The sequence below is a fragment of the Petromyzon marinus genome, chromosome 48, assembly GCF_048934315.1.
Source record: "Petromyzon marinus isolate PM22_M1 ecotype Great Lakes invasive population chromosome 48, UKy_Petmar_22M1.pri1.0, whole genome shotgun sequence".
NCBI classification, from domain to species: Eukaryota; Metazoa; Chordata; class Hyperoartia; order Petromyzontiformes; family Petromyzontidae; genus Petromyzon; species Petromyzon marinus.
In genome coordinates this window covers 9,837,732-9,855,230 of record NC_133714.1, presented here as the reverse complement: position 1 = coordinate 9,855,230, position 17,499 = coordinate 9,837,732, and the positions used below count along the sequence as shown (strand labels likewise).

The 17,499-nt window shown below is 53.6% G+C and overlaps 1 protein-coding gene across 1 annotated transcript in view; it reads left to right on the top strand.

The window, feature by feature from the left end:
* The first annotated feature begins 240 nt into the window (after positions 1-240).
* Positions 241-17,499, top strand: part of LOC116952811 (calcium/calmodulin-dependent protein kinase type 1D-like) — a 92,285-nt gene continuing 75,026 nt past the window's right edge. The window contains exon 1 of the mRNA XM_032972480.2: positions 241-804. Coding sequence (XP_032828371.1) covers positions 707-804 — 98 coding nt within the window. The 5' untranslated portion in view covers positions 241-706. The remainder of the gene's footprint in view (positions 805-17,499) is intronic.

The following is a 17,499-nucleotide window of genomic DNA, read 5'->3' as shown; positions in this document are numbered from 1 at the left end:
AAGGCCGGCACGGTACAAGCGCGGGCTGGCTGTTGCCAGCACCACGCCCGACCGCCTTTGTCTCCCCAGTGATTAATTTCTTTTGACACCGCACGGCCCGGGCATCGCTCGCCACTGATGTGCGCCGTGGCACTGCAACTCGAATCTGCGACGGGCATGTCGGAGCAGCCGCTAACCACTGCGACCACCGCTCGTACGCAGGCGGCGAGGGGGGACACGTGACGATGCTTTCGGCTTTTCCGTGGGAGCAATAATAAATAAAGAATCATTGCGACCACGGCGATGATTGCAGAGCCGTGGATGCGACGTCGAGGTGGCTGTCGTTAACGAGCGGCGCGTGAACTTATCCCGCTGCCATTGCCTGGTAAGCAAGGCCAGTCAGTGGGATGTGCTGATGCTGCAGATTATGCTGCTGCAGCAGCTGATGATGATGATGATCATCAGCATCGCAGCAGCAAGGACGGCAGCAGCACATCGCAGCGGCACACAGCCGCGAGCAGCGAGCAAGGGAGAGGTCTGAGAGCGAGGGGAGCTGAGAGAGGGGGGAGAGACAGCGGGAGCCGAGGTTGAGAGGAGGAGGAGGAGAGAGAGCGAGGCAGGGGGAGCGCGAACACTGTACAGGGAGAGCTGAGAGGGGGAGAGGAGCAGGCGAGAGGCGGAGAGAGGGAGAGCCGGGGAGAGAGCGGGCAGAGAGAGAGCGGGCAGCATGTCTGCGTCTGCAGGCGGAGATCTGTGCGCGCCCTCGTGGAAGAAGCAGACGGAGGACATCACGGCCACGTACGAGCTGCGCGAAGTGCTGGGCACGTGAGTACTCGCCTACACACTCACCTACCCACTCACATACCCACTCACCTACACACTCCATCACCCACTCACCTACCCACTCACCTACCCACTCCATCACCCACTCACCTACACACTCCTTCACCCACTCCATCACCCACTCACCTACACACTCCTTCACTCGCACACCTACCCACTCACCTACTCACTCACCTACCCACTCCATCACCCACTTCATCACCCACTCACCTACCCACTCACCTACCCACTCACCTACTCACTCACCTACCCACTCCATCACCCACTTCATCACCCACTCCATTACCCACTCCATCACACACTCCATCACACACTCCTTCACCCACTCCATCACCCACTCACCTACACACTCCTTCACCCGCACACCTACCCACTCCATCCCCCACACGCCTACCCATCCAACCAGTCACACATTCACCCATTCACTCACTCACCCATCACTCCCTAACCCCGCACTAGCATATACACTCATCCATTAATTTCATCACCCATTCACTCACTGACCTGCCCACACTCAGCTACTCGCCTATCCACTCTCCCACTCACCCAATAACATAGCCATCCACTCAAGCACCCATTACTTGAGTCATCCATTCACACCCCCATTCTCGCAGAGCCACTCATCCATTCACTCGCCCACTCCGTGTTTCTTTATAACCCACACACTCAGCCACCAACCACTCGCTCACATATTCACTACACACAACCATTCACCATTTAAACCGACCATCACATACCAATCCACCCAGTAATTAATTTATTCACTCACCCATTCACCCACCCAATCGCTCACGCATCCACCCATTCAATCACCCACTTGCTCACTCACTCACTCACCCATCCATTCAATCACCAAGTCACACTCATTTACTCACTAGCTCAATCACGTACACAATTACTCACCCGCTAATGATTTCATTCAACTAATGACTCACTCAGTGGTATAGCAATTGGTCTCTGTGTAATCACAATTACACGCAGACCTATTACCATTCACGATACGACTGCATCGCCAATAGATGTGTGCGATTAGTGTGTCGAGTGAATGCGAGTGGATCTGTGTGATTCTGTATGGTGAATGGTAAGTGTACTGTATGTGTGTAGGGGTATTGATGAGTGAGAGAACGTGCTGCTATTCTGTGGTGTGTGTCGTGTTGCATGCACAAGGCCTCGGTGTGTGTGTACTCTGCTGCTGTGATGCACGTGGTATAATGACATTGAGCAAGAGGTTATCAATTCACAATTGTGGCGATTTCATTGATAATTGTGGACAGCCAACAGCCAACACTTGATCACAAATAAACAACGCAGGCCGTTAGATCAGTACACATCACAGCATCGTGTGCGGGTGTGTATCTCGGTAAAGTGTATTTGGTGTAAAACACCTGGAGCACATTGCCCTTCCATTGTACGAGTTTGTAACAGGGGTTGCATGACACCCCCTGCCGAATGACTGCATCTGATAAGCTGAATTCTATAAAAAAAAATAGCGGGTCAAAGTTGACGCATCGTAAGCTGTGCATGAAATCTCATTGGACTTGGTGGAGCGGCTTGAGACGAGTTCTCCGGTTTTACAAACGAGATGTTAACTACCTCGCATGGTTTGCAGGAGGTCGTGGGTTCGTTCCCGACCATGACGCCTGCTGCTGCTGTATATTAGGAGTTTGCGATGTCTCACCCCCCGTGGTCGCGTGGATTTTTTGTTTGATTAACCTCCTTCCGTTTGTCTCTCCACGTTGAGAAACGTGCGTTTAAGAGTATGTTGCTGCTATTAATTTCCACGTGATAAGCCACTTCGTTGAGCAATCATTTGTGGCGAGGTCGCTTCTAAAAAAAATAACTAGAAAGCTCAGTGGGCTGTACCTGGTAAAATGAAAATAGTAAAAATGATTGTTTATCTTCAGGTGAAACCGAAATCTTTGAAAATCAACGCCTGGGATACGACCAGTTGCTGACAAGAGTTCGCAGTTTTTGTTTCGGGTCGATCCGAAGAGCGGAAGCGACGTCACTAACAGCGGGGGGGGGGGGGGGGCCCAGGACACGTGGTGGGGGGCGGGGGAGTCCATGGGGGGGGCAGGACACGTGGTGGGGGGCGGGGGAGTCCATGGGGGCCCAGGACACGTGGTGGGGGGCGGGGGAGTCTATGGTGGCCCAGGACACGTGGTGGGGGGCGGGGGAGTCCATTGGGGGGCAGGACACGTGGTGGGGGCGGGGGAGTCCATGGGGGCCCAGGACACGTGGTGGGGGGCGGGGGAGTCCATGGGGGCCCAGGACACGTGGTGGGGGGAGGGGGGGAGTCCATGGGGGCCCAGGACACGTGGTGGGGGTCGGGGGAGTCCATGGGGGCCCAGGACACGTGGTGGGGGGCGGGGGAGTCCATGGGGGCCCAGGACACGTGGTGGGGGGCGGGGGAGTCCATGGGGGCCCAGGACACGTGGTGGGGGGCGGGGGAGTCCATGGGGGCCCAGGACACGTGGTGGGGGGCAGGGGAGTCCATGGGGGCCCAGGACACGTGGTGGGGGGCGGGGGAGTCCATGGGGGCCCAGGACACGTGGTGGGGGGCAGGGGAGTCCATGGAGGCCCAGGACACGTGGTGGGGGGCGGGGGAGTCCATGGGGGCCCAGGACACGTGGTGGGGGGCGGGGGAGTCCATGGGGGCCCAGGACACGTGGTGGGGGGCGGGGGAGTCCATGGGGGCCCAGGACACGTGGTGGGGGGCGGGGGAGTTCATGGGGGCCCAGGACACGTGGTGGGGGGCGAGGGAGTCCATGGGGGCCCAGGACACGTGGTGGGGGGCAGGGAAGTCAATGGGGGCCCAGGGCGCTCGGCCGTGGCCCCGCCAGGTGGACGATGACGCCACCTGTTGAACGGTGGAAGTGGAGAGCGCTTTAACAAAAACAATCTATATATATACAAAGCTATGCAAAACAGACGTTTCAGAAGAAGAAGAAAACAAAAATAGAGTCAAAATGAGTCCGTAAACGTGAAGTGCGATGACACAACACTCGCTCTCCACTTGCGTCGGATTTCTATAGCGGCGGAGCGAGGAACACGTGCTTCGTGCTGACATGGATTTAGTTTTGACAAATACACGGAAATAACGCGACTTATATAACAAAACCCATAACATAGGGTTCACTTCCCACATGAGTATTGCTTGAAAACATCAATGTGGGTAACGATAACGCCACACAAACGCCGCATTGGCAGCTCATGTCCGACATCTCGAAGCAATCTGAAACGACCGCTGAGCGGGGCCGCTCCTCGGAACGCGGGCTCCTGCGACGGGTCACTCTGTGATAGGTCACTCTGTGACTGTGATAGGTCACTCTGTGACTGTGACAGGTCACTCTGTGACTGTGACAGGTCACTCTGTGATAGGTCACTCTGTGACTGTGATAGGTCACTCTGTGACTGTGACAGGTCACTCTGTGATAGGTCACTCTGTGACTGTGACAGGTCACTCTGTGACTGTGACAGGTCACTCTGACTGTGACAGGTCACTCTGTGACAGGTCACTCTGTGACTGTGACAGGTCACTCTGTGACTGTGACAGGTCACTCTGTGATAGGTCACTCTGTGACTGTGACAGGTCACTCTGTGACTGTGACAGGTCACTTTGTGATAGGTCACTCTGTGACTGTGACAGGTCACTTTGTGACAGGTCACTCTGTGACTGTGACAGGTCACTCTGTGACTGTGACAGTTCACTCTGTGATAGGTCACTCTGTGACAGGTCACTCTGTGACTGTGACAGGTCACTCTGTGATAGGTCACTCTGTGATAGGTCACTCTGTGACTGTGACAGGTCACTCTGTGATAGGTCACTCTGTGATAGGTCACTCTGTGACTGTGATAGGTCACTCTGTGATAGGTCACTCTGTGACTGTGATAGGTCACTCTGTGATAGGTTACTCTGTGATAGGTCACTCTGTGACTGTGACAGGTCACTCTGTGATAGGCCACTCTGTGACTGTGACAGGTCACTCTGTGATAGGTCACTCTGTGACTGTGACAGGTCTCTCTGTGACAGGTCACTCTGTGACTGTGACAGGTCACTCTGTGACTGTGACAGGTCACTCTGTGATAGGTCACTCTGTGACTGTGACAGGTCACTCTGTGACTGTGACAGGTCACTTTGTGATAGGTCACTCTGTGACTGTGACAGGTCACTCTGTGACAGGTCACTCTGTGACAGGTCACTCTGTGATAGGTCACTCTGTGACAGGTCACTCTGTGACCGTGATAGGTCACTCTGTGATAGGTCACTCTGTGACTGTGACAGGTCACTCTGTGATAGGTCACTCTGTGATAGGTCACTCTGTGACTGTGATAGGTCACTCTGTGATAGGTCACTCTGTGACTGTGATAGGTCACTCTGTGATAGGTTACTCTGTGATAGGTCACTCTGTGACTGTGACAGGTCACTCTGTGATAGGCCACTCTGTGACTGTGACAGGTCACTCTGTGATAGGTCACTCTGTGACTGTGACAGGTCTCTCTGTGACAGGTCACTCTGTGACTGTGATAGGTCACTCTGTGATAGGTCACTCTGTGACTGTGATAGGTCACTCTGTGATAGGTCACTCTGTGACTGTGATAGGTCACTCTGTGATAGGTCACTCTGTGACTGTGACAGGTCTCTCTGTGACAGGTCACTCTGTGACTGTGATAGGTCACTCTGTGATAGGTCACTCTGTGACTGTGATAGGTCACTCTGTGACTGTGACAGGTCACTCTGTGACAGGTCACTCTGTGACTGTGACAGGTCACTCTGTGACAGGTCACTCTGTGACTGTGACAGGTCACTCTGTGACAGGTCACTCTGTGACTGTGACAGGTCACTCTGTGATAGGTCACTCTGTGACAGGTCACTCTGTGATAGGTCACTCTGTGACAGGTCACTCTGTGACTGTGATAGGTCACTCTGTGATAGGTCACTCTGTGACAGGTCACTCTGTGACTGTGATAGGTCACTCTGTGTACAGGTCATTCTGTGACAGGTCACTCTGTGACAGGTCACTCTGTGACCGTGACAGGTCACTCTGTGATAGGTCACTCTGTGACAGGTCACTCTGTGACAGGTCACTCTGTGACAGGTCACTCTGTGACTGTGACAGGTCACTCTGTGACTGTGATAGGTCACTCTGTGACAGGTCACTCTGTGACTGTGATAGGTCACTCTGTGACAGGTCACTCTGTGACCGTGACAGGTCACTCTGTGACAGGTCACTCTGTGACTGTGACAGGTCACTCTGTGACTGTGACAGGTCACTCTGTGACTCTGACAGGTCACTCTGTGACAGGTCACTCTGTGACTGTAACAGGTCACTCTGTGACTGTGATAGGTCACTCTGTGACAGGTCACTCTGTGACTGTGACAGGTCACTCTGTGACAGGTCACTCTGTGACTGTGACAGGTCACTCTGTGACTGTGATAGGTCACTCTGTGACAGGTCACTCTGTGACTGTGATAGGTCACTCTGTGACAGGTCACTCTGTGACCGTGACAGGTCACCTGTGACTGTGACAGGTCACTCTGTGACAGGTCACTCTGTGACCGTGACAGGTCACTCTGTGACAGGTCACTCTGTGACCGTGACAGGTCACTCTGGGCCTGTGACAGGTCACTGTGTGACTGTGACAGGTCACTCTGTAACCGTGACAGGTCACTCTGTGACAGGTCACTCTGTGACAGGTCACTCTGTGACTGTGACAGTTCACTCTGTGACAGGTCACTTTGTGACAGGTCACTCTGTGACTGTGACAGGTCACTCTGTGATAGGTCACTCTGTGACTGTGACAGGTCACTCTGTGACTGTGACAGGTCACTCTGTGATAGGTCACTCTGTGACTGTGACAGGTCACTCTGTGACTGTGACAGGTCACTTTGTGATAGGTCACTCTGTGACTGTGACAGGTCACTCTGTGACAGGTCACTCTGTGACTGTGACAGGTCACTCTGTGACAGGTCACTCTGTGATAGGTCACTCTGTGATAGGTCACTCTGTGACAGGTCACTCTGTGACCGTGATAGGTCACTCTGTGATAGGTCACTCTGTGACTGTGACAGGTCACTCTGTGATAGGTCACTCTGTGATAGGTCACTCTGTGACTGTGATAGGTCACTCTGTGATAGGTCACTCTGTGACTGTGATAGGTCACTCTGTGATAGGTTACTCTGTGATAGGTCACTCTGTGACTGTGACAGGTCACTCTGTGATAGGCCACTCTGTGACTGTGACAGGTCACTCTGTGATAGGTCACTCTGTGACTGTGACAGGTCTCTCTGTGACAGGTCACTCTGTGACTGTGATAGGTCACTCTGTGATAGGTCACTCTGTGACTGTGATAGGTCACTCTGTGATAGGTCACTCTGTGACTGTGATAGGTCACTCTGTGATAGGTCACTCTGTGACTGTGACAGGTCTCTCTGTGACAGGTCACTCTGTGACTGTGATAGGTCACTCTGTGATAGGTCACTCTGTGACTGTGATAGGTCACTCTGTGACTGTGACAGGTCACTCTGTGACAGGTCACTCTGTGACTGTGACAGGTCACTCTGTGACAGGTCACTCTGTGACTGTGACAGGTCACTCTGTGACAGGTCACTCTGTGACTGTGACAGGTCACTCTGTGATAGGTCACTCTGTGACAGGTCACTCTGTGATAGGTCACTCTGTGACAGGTCACTCTGTGACTGTGATAGGTCACTCTGTGATAGGTCACTCTGTGACAGGTCACTCTGTGACTGTGATAGGTCACTCTGTGTACAGGTCATTCTGTGACAGGTCACTCTGTGACAGGTCACTCTGTGACCGTGACAGGTCACTCTGTGATAGGTCACTCTGTGACAGGTCACTCTGTGACAGGTCACTCTGTGACTGTGACAGGTCACTCTGTGACTGTGATAGGTCACTCTGTGACAGGTCACTCTGTGACTGTGATAGGTCACTCTGTGACAGGTCACTCTGTGACCGTGACAGGTCACTCTGTGACAGGTCACTCTGTGACTGTGACAGGTCACTCTGTGACTGTGACAGGTCACTCTGTGACTGTGACAGGTCACTCTGTGACAGGTCACTCTGTGACTCTGACAGGTCACTCTGTGACAGGTCACTCTGTGACTGTAACAGGTCACTCTGTGACTGTGATAGGTCACTCTGTGACAGGTCACTCTGTGACTGTGACAGGTCACTCTGTGACAGGTCACTCTGTGACTGTGACAGGTCACTCTGTGACTGTGATAGGTCACTCTGTGACAGGTCACTCTGTGACTGTGATAGGTCACTCTGTGACAGGTCACTCTGTGACCGTGACAGGTCACTCTGTGACTGTGACAGGTCACTCTGTGACAGGTCACTCTGTGACCGTGACAGGTCACTCTGTGACAGGTCACTCTGTGACCGTGACAGGTCACTCTGGGCCTGTGACAGGTCACTGTGTGACTGTGACAGGTCACTCTGTAACCGTGACAGGTCACTCTGTGACAGGTCACTCTGTGACAGGTCACTCTGTGACTGTGACAGTTCACTCTGTGACAGGTCACTTTGTGACAGGTCACTCTGTGACTGTGACAGGTCACTCTGTGATAGGTCACTCTGTAATAGGTCACTTTGTGACGGTGACAGGTCACTCTGGGCAGGTCATTCAATATAAACGCGCTCTGGAGCATGCTGCACATTGATCTCGTACCACGTGACCTCACGATTGTTAGCACAAAGGCAATTCACATTGGTGCTGTAGGTATGTAAATGATCCAAAACAAGGTTTGAAATTAAATTTTGATTTAAAGCTTTCATGACTGCAGGGATTCATATTCTTGGTTCTTTCGGTAAAGTCACGTAGAAGGGAAATAAAAAAAATAATTACAAAATTAAACACGACGTTTCGATTGCAACACAAGCAATCATCATCAGGTGTGAAAACCACAGCAAGAACATTTTCTTGCTGTGGTTTTTTCTTGCTGTGGTTATTTCTTGCCGCGGTTTTCACCCCTGATGATGATTGCTTGTGTTGCAATCGAAACGTCGTGAGAATTTGATTGTTTTATTTGTATTATTTTATTATTTCCTTTCTACGTGACTTTACTGAAAGAACCAAGAATAAGGTTTGAAATTATCCATTTATAATCCACAATTCTAGATTTGAAAATCTAAAATGTGTACGATTTGCCACCGGCGATGTGCCGGATCGTCGTGATGCGTAGCCCCGATTCGTTTTAAGAAACGTTGATTAGCGTTTAGTCGTCACGTGATTATTTTGTACTGTTTTTGGGTGTTTATGTCCTAGTATGGTCTTGTTTACTCCATTAGCCACTTCCGGTTTTTGGCTCAAATCCAAAATGAAAAAAAAAGTATTTGACATAGATTATTCTGAAAACAGCCTCGGGATCCATCGACTGTGGTCCTGAGAACTCCCCTCCGAGGTCGCTCCACCGATTTGGAGTTCATTTTAAAGCTCACGACCATTCCGTTTGTGCACAGGAAGTCGACGTTGCTCAGTTGAAACTGTTGTCCATCATTTTCTACGATGACGATGATGCCAACGGCAATATTGTGATGACGATGATGGTGGTCGTCATCTGAATGCGGTTGTCGCTGCATTAATAATCCTGAAATGTCTTGTTTTCACAGGAAACCTTGAATGAGACTCCAGTTTCTCCTTCAGGAGATTCCTGCATTGGGCTATATAGCCGACATTAATAATCCTGTAATGTCTTGTTTACCCAGGAAACCTTGAATGAGACTCCAGTTTCTCCTTCAGGAGATTCCTGCAATGGGCTATATAGCCGACATCATGAGTCTTTGCCAACTTCGATTTCTTCCGTATGGCTGCTGATGTAGATGGAGAGCAACAACTTGAATTTCACCTTTCAGGTGGTCGAGCTAGATGACCGTGTCGCAGAAACGATCAAGGATTAACAATATTAACGTGTTTAGGCAAACAGATAGTTCACCGCCGGACTATCTAACTCATTTGAAGGCCAATATAGACAAATTATTATCGAAGCTTAACCCCCCCCCCCCCCCTCACCGTTTCCTATGCATACATTGTCAGTAGACTCCCCATACGCAAGTGAACGCATTTGCGTTAACCCCCCCTCCCCCCTCCATGCGTACGTACTGAATGGATGGCCCGTAACCCGCTTATGAGGTCGTGGCACTCATTACGCACAAAGTGCTGTCACACAAATGAACCACAACACCTCGCTGATCTCATCAAGGAACATCAACCACCATCACGGGAACTCCGCTGGTCATCCTCACAGCGGCTTTTGGTTAGCCGTCGAACAAACACGGTCACTGCATCGCGCGCTTTCGGATGCGCTCCTGCGGCCGTCTGGAACGCTCTTCCTTCCGATATTGGTAAGCCACTGGAGCTATGCACTTTAAATAATCTAGATTGAGAGCAGGTCTAGATTGAGAGCAGGTCTAAAGATTTTGCGAAGCGTTTCTTGAGATCTTGGGGAAAGGGGGAGAGCCCCTCAACACCAAATACGTGGGGCCAGGAGGTGGGGTGCTGACCCAGCAACAACCACGGTGCCTCGAGGTTTGATGGAAGTAGCTTCCCTGTGTGAGAGTTATCAACAAACGAAACATTGACATGCCACTGGTGAAGCTTTTCCGTTCGCTCCAGACACAACGTTCCTTTCATCCCTTTATGTTCTCCTGTGCACCACCATTATCATCGAAACCTGGATGCTCATGCAGCGTTAGAAACTGGCGACAATCACTGCCTGCCAGGTCTGGTGAAACGGCAGGGCACGGAAGCTCCCCTGAGTGGCAGCCCTTGGCGGCCTCCGAATGGGCGACTCCTGCGGCGTGCGCTTGGTCCACTGTCACGCAGAGGCAAGGGGGAGAGCTCTCATCTTCCCACAGCAACGTTCCCTTTGAACTCCGAAGGCAGCAGGCAGAGCCGAGTCTGCACGGGTGTTGTTGACCTGTGGTCCGTCTCCTCGCGAGGCACGAGGTCTACACGCGCGCCGTACCCCCGGGATCACCCCCGAACGGCGGTGCCACGCACGCGGCCTTTGCATGCCGAGCGCTGTGACGCGGGCGCTTGGGGACGTTGCGCGCGAACCACCGCGCCGCGGCGCTCCGCGCGGGCCTCGTCGCGGTCGTGTCCGCTGCGGGCCCGGGCCGGCCTAACCCCCCCCCTCCGCACGGGCGGCTCGCCACGGCGGTAGGAATCCCGCGCCGTCCCCACGCTCGCCACGTGGCGCCGTCGTGGACCGCCTTCGTGTCGTCGCTGTTCAGCGTCGCAATTTCCGCGACGGCGCGACGCTTGAATTTCGGCGCGGTGGGGGCCCTGCGCGCGCGGCCCATAGTTCTGCACCGTGGAAGCGGCGATGGTCGGTGGATCGCACAGATGTCGCGAAACTCGCCAGGAGGAGGCGGTACAGCAGGGTGTGGAATAATGTCATCTGTCCCTTCTGTACGGGATAGAGCGTTGCGCCCTTGCACGTGAGTTTTCTCCGGGTGCTCCGGTTTCCTCCCACATGTATAAATTATGCAACGGTTGGCCGAAGCATCTTAATATATTAGAGCAATGTGGAGCTTGGGCAATTGTCAGTGGCGGGCCCTCCTTCTGCCCGAGTTTGATTTTGTGTGAACGACACGAGATGAAACAAAAATATTTATACGTTGTTATTATAAATCAGGAACACAGGAAGAATATTGTGTCCTGCCTGAGTATACTTGTCAAGGGCTATAATTAAATGCAAGGTCAATGGCATCTCGTATTTTCTGTTATATTCAGCTCAGAACTCGTTGTACCATGCTCATGTCGTCTGTGGCGGAGGAGTGAAGAGCGATCCAGAGCCTGAGACCGGATAAAGCGCTGGGCCGGGATCTCTCAAGCAAATAGCGGTCCAAATGGATCTGCGTGCGTACGTAGTTTTGTGAGAGTATGTGAGAGTATATGCACGTGTGGGGAGCGGTGACGCAGTAGTTAGCGCACTGCACGATGAACCCGGCGACCCGAGTTCGATTTTTCCGCCCACGTCCAACATCGGTGACGATTATCTGAACCAGTCCTGGGACTCGCCTAGGTCGACTCAGCCTTACATGAGAACCTGGTGGGTTGTGTAAACATCGCTACTGGGAAGACAGAGGTGACCCAACGTGGTTTTGGCCACCCATCCCCTCGTGTGTCGTGCCGGCCTTCATAGGTACTCGCTGACAGCACTTGCTCCAACAGTCTGTTCAGCCTATTTGGGGGATCTTTGCCTTTATGTCTTTGGATATGTGAATTGGAACAGTAGGGAGCACAGGCGGTTCAATTGACAGTCATCTCGGTCAATGCACAGCACCTGGGTCTCTTCAATGACCTCCTGCCAGCAAGAATAAAATGCTTCCCATGGCCTCCTGCCAGCAGAAATCCTTCCACGTTTCACGTGCCGGCGTCGAGGTGCACCTAGCCTGACACAAGCGCCGTGGTGACATCATCATCGTCATGAACATTTAATGGCTCATGGCTGTATGTGTCGGTTATCGGTGCTCGCTGACAGCACTTGCCCCGATGGTCAGTTAAAGGCTACGTGGGGGATCTCTGTCCGACGCTCGCTTCCCTCGTCCGCCCAGCACGGCGCACTCCACACCCGTTCGCGACTCCTCGCGCCGCGGAATTCCCACCGACGTTCACGGCGGCCGAGCGAAAGAGATCGCCGGGAGAAACCTCGCGTCAGTCCGCGCAGCTCCGGCGCTTTGCACGGTACCGGTGTCTCCCTCGTCATCGGCATGGCTCGAGATTTCAATGATTGGACGGAGAGTTTCATGATTGCGTCGCTTCGCCGTTGCAGCATCGCGGATTAGACAGTTGCTGTTGCCGCTTGCTTCGGCCGTCCCAGATTCGTTACGTAACTTGGTGCCTGCATTGCCGCTGTCGAAATCAGTGTTTTGCCCTGCGTGCAGATTACTGCCCCGTGATCCTGCGCATGAACACACGTGCACAGAACACACAACAACAACGGCCATTCGCCACTAAGTGGCGGTGACGTCACCACGACGCTTGTGCCAGGCTGTGTGCACCTTGAGACCACGTGAAGTGTCGAATGCCCGCTGGCAGGAGGTCACGGGACAGAGCCAGCAGGTGCCACGGGTCGACTGACTGAGACGACTGGCTGATGCACCACCTGTGCCCCATACTGTGCCAACCTTCTGTGATTTAGCCACCCGGCGCTCCGCTCGTTGTTGTGAGCATCGCTCCTCTGCCCTCTGTTGTTGTTGGAGGACGACTGCCTCCAACTGTCCTGCAGCATTCTCCACGAGCCTCATCCACAGAGGCCGATCTTGACACCGCTGGTACCAGTCATCGGCAAGTCCACTCAGCTCCACGTCCTCCTGTACCACATCACTCCATCTCTTCTCTAGCCCATGCCGCGTCCGTTTAGCCCCCTTGATCTGGCCGAACAAAAGCTGTTTAGGCATGCGGTGACTTTGCATGTGGGCTACATGGCCCAGCCAACGCAGCCTTGCCTGCCGGAGGAGCTCACCGATGGGACTTTGTCCAGATCTTTCAAGGATTTTTGAGCTCCTCACACAATCCAGCCTGGTTAAACCCAGGATGGATCTTAGGCAGGCCAGCCTACATGTGTCTAACCGGCGAAGATGTTCCATTAGTGGGATCTACGTTTCGCAAGCGTAGAGAAGGGAGGGAATGACTGTGGCCGAGAAGACCCGAAGCTTCGTGCGGAGCGACAGACCAGGTAGCTTCCACACAGCGTTACGCAACCGATGAAAAGATAATGCCACTCGACTGATTCGGAGGGAGACCTCTGCTGTTAAACCGGAGCCGGTCATAAGCACACTGCCCAGATATGGGAAACTGTCCACTATCTCCACAACTGCCCCATCACCAATTGGGAGTTGTGGGGGTGGCATGTCCGATGGTACAAAATACCCTGGCAGGTGCTTAGTTTTGGTGGGGCTGATGGTAAGGTCCTACCTCTTAGTGGCAAGCTCCAGGTTTAGTAGCAGCGCCTCCAACTCTTCTCTGAGTGAGCAGCGATTACCAGATCATTGGCATACATAACATGGTTGAGCAATAGGGAACCATCCCCTGACAGCACCCGTGCATTGATCAGCCTCCCATATATCTGTAACAGGTGGAAATTCCTCCGGTACAGCTATTGAAGGCCTCACGAACTACGTGGTCAAACTAGATGTTAAATGATGTGTGGAGCCAGAGGACATCCCTGTCGCACCCCAAGGTGTACAGCGAATGGCTCTGACTCCCGGCCGCGTAGTTTTACCCAGGCCCGCTCACCATCATGAAGGTCCTTAATGATCGTGAGCAGAGGGTCAGGGACTCCGAAAGCACGAACAACAACCCAGAGCCCAGGCCTACTGATGGTATCATAGGCCTTGACCAGGTCAATAAAGCAGAGATGTAGGTCTTTTTGGAATTTCCTACACCTCTGCTGTAGCAGACGGACAGAAAATATGGCATCCATGCAGGACCGCCCTTTTCTGAAACCACATTGAGGCTCTGCAAGCCTCTCCTCAGTGTGCCTAGCAAGGCGATGTTGAATAATTCTTGCCAGGACCTTTCCCGGCACATTGAGGAGTGAGATGCCCCTGTAGTTGTTGCAGTCTTTGCGGTCCCCCTTCTTAAAAAAGGGGGACCACCAGGGCATCCTTCCAGTCCTGCGGAACCCGTCCAGTGGTCCAAACTGTTGTTATGATGTCATATAGGGCAGTCTGTGCACAAATGCCACCCTCCCTCAGCATTTAGCTTGGGAGATCATCTCTGCCCGGTGCCTGTCCTGGTCTTAGACTCTGGATCGCCTTTAGTACTTACTCAACAGATGGCACCTGAGGGTCATTCCCACTTTGTCATATGATGTTTCCCATGTCGATGGATTTCCCCTCCCCCAGGACTTAATAGAAATGCTCAGCAAATCTGCAAACCTGTTTCTGGGGGTCGGAGATTGGATCACCGTTTTTCCCCTAATGATGGTAATAGGTGTGGTGCTGCAGGTTACTTTTTTGATGGAGTTAAATAGAGATTTGTGATCACGGGCCACTGAGGCAGACTCCATCTCCTCAGCAACCCGCGACCACCACCCATCCTTTCAGCGCCTCACGGCTCTCCGAACCTCCGAGCGAAGGCTGCGGTAAGCCTCCTCATTCTCTGACGTGGAATTCTGTAGCCGATGACAGTGGGCCTGTCGCTTTTTCTCAACCATCCTGAACACCTCCTCTGTCAGTCAGGGTCTCTGGGGAGGTCTGCACCACGTACCCAAAGCAGCCATTGCAGCTGCATGAGTCACAGTCCTAAATCTCGCCCATTTACCCTTGACATCAGGAGGAGTCGGGGACGATGCCAATCCCAGCCGCAAGCGATGATGAAATTCTCGCTTGCAACTTTCATCAGATAACTGAGACCAGGCCACTTTAGGTTGGAATGGGGTCCTGGGTGTACACCCACCATCGGAGTGGAAGAATGGCAGGTGCATCTTACAGATGACTAATCGATGGTCAGAGGGCAGATCAGCTCCACGGTAGGTCCTGGTGTCAAGGACATGGGCTCGCATCCGCTGGTCCGTCACTATGTAGTCCAGCAGATGTTCTTGCTTGGACCCGGCATGCATCCATGATGTTGTGTGGATGCGCCGATGCCGGAACAGCGTGTTGGTAAGCCCATGGGCTGCACAAAAATCTAGCAGCCTCCTACCACACACCAACACACACACATTCCCCACACACCAACACACACACACGCTCCCCACACACCAACACACACACACGCTCCCCACACACCAACACACACACACTCCCCACACACCAACACACACACACGCTCCCCACACACCAACACACACACACTCCCCACACACCAACACACACACACGCCTCCACACACCAACACACACACACACGCTCCCCACACACCAACACACACACACACTCCCCACACACCAACACACACACACTCCCCACACACCAACACACACACACACACACACGCTCCCCACACACCAACACACACGCACACACGCTCCCCACACACCAACACACACACACACACGCTCCCCACACACCAACACACACACACAAGCTCCCCACACACCAACACACACACACACACACCCCACACACCAACACACACACGCTCCCCACACACCAACACACACTCCCCACACACCAACACATACACACTCCCCACACACCAACACACACACACACGCGTGCAGAGAGAACCCCCGCGAATCCTCAGAGACTCTGGGGCAGCACTGTCTGCGTGCCTCTGACCAAGACTGCCATGGCACGGTTGGGCGTGGGTTGTGGTGTCATCTGCGTCACACCAACTTTGCCTTTGTCTCTATGGTGGTGCTGCCGTTGATGCTGTACCTAGCCGGGGAGTGCCACTCTTGTCTTTGGCTTGAGTGTCACCAGAGACGCGGTGAGTCACAACCCCTCCCCACCCCCCCATCAGGGTCTTGACGAATCCTCTCGATTGAGGGTTACAATTCGCCCCGGCAATCGATTCTTCTTGTCTGGCGTTCTCACCGTCTCGTTTGTCTTTTGACGTTCTGTGCAATTTGCCGCTTCCATTTTCCTATTTCCCGCACGCATTGGAGCAGTCCGCAACTCTCCGTCGGTGCCACGTGCGTCGGGATCGTTTTTTTTTAAACCGATGGCTCGGTGGCTCCGGTGCTCGTCCGGCGAGCCGGGCTTGAACAACGCAGCGAAGTGGAGGATATTCTCTGGCCTTTGAATCGCTGTGAGTGCATGCGCAGACAGGATGCCGGGACTGCCATGGCAGGAGAGAGAGAGAGAGAGATTAAGCCAATCGGGAGCTCGGAAAGGAGGGCGGCAGGAGCACGCGGCAGATGCAAGCGGCAATCGGCGCGATGGGCGTCCGGGGACGAGAGCGCAGGGTGGCGGCGGAGGGCAGATCGCCGAGACGCCGTCGGAGGGGCTCCCGGGGGAGAACGTGAAGCCAGCGTGGCGACGAGGAGGCGACGATGCGGTGTCGCAGCGTCGTCTGGCAGTGGATAGAGGATGGTCCGCGGCCGTAAGATTCTAACCCGAATGGGAAATTGCCTTGCTGTTAATCAACAATGATTATGAGACATGCGAAGGGCGCGCTTCACGTTTCGAAACCATCCCTCTCGCGATCCGCAGCAGCAGCAGCGGAGGAGGAGGAGTGAGTGTTTAGGTCAGTTTTGAATCTTGAGAGAGGCGGCGGACGTCTTTATCCCTGGGCGGCTTCGACCGTCTGGACCCGAGCACGTGACTCGAGCACGTGACCCGAGCACATGACCCGAGCACGTGTCCCACACGTGACCTGTACGCTTCCCCGTACGCGTGGCCTGTACACGTGGCCCGCACGCGTGGCCCACACTCGGCCCCTACGCGTCGTTTGTCGTGGGTGGCGCGACAAGGCCCCCGTGCCAAGCAGCCCGGATGTGTGGCCGGAGTGTCGGAGACGGTGTGGGATGTGCAGCTCTGCTCCCTGATTTACCCGCCAGAGGATCGGATTACTGGGGCAGCGCTAGTTGCCGATCGATCTTTACCCTGATCATTTCCCAAAGCGGCAGGCGGCTGCCTTCGCGCTCATAAATCAATCGTTTTATTCATGCGTCGTCAGTTAATTCCCAAATGTTGTTCGAGCGCACACGCGACAGAATGGGGATTTAATTTTCTTTAATCTCTCCGAAATGTCTGC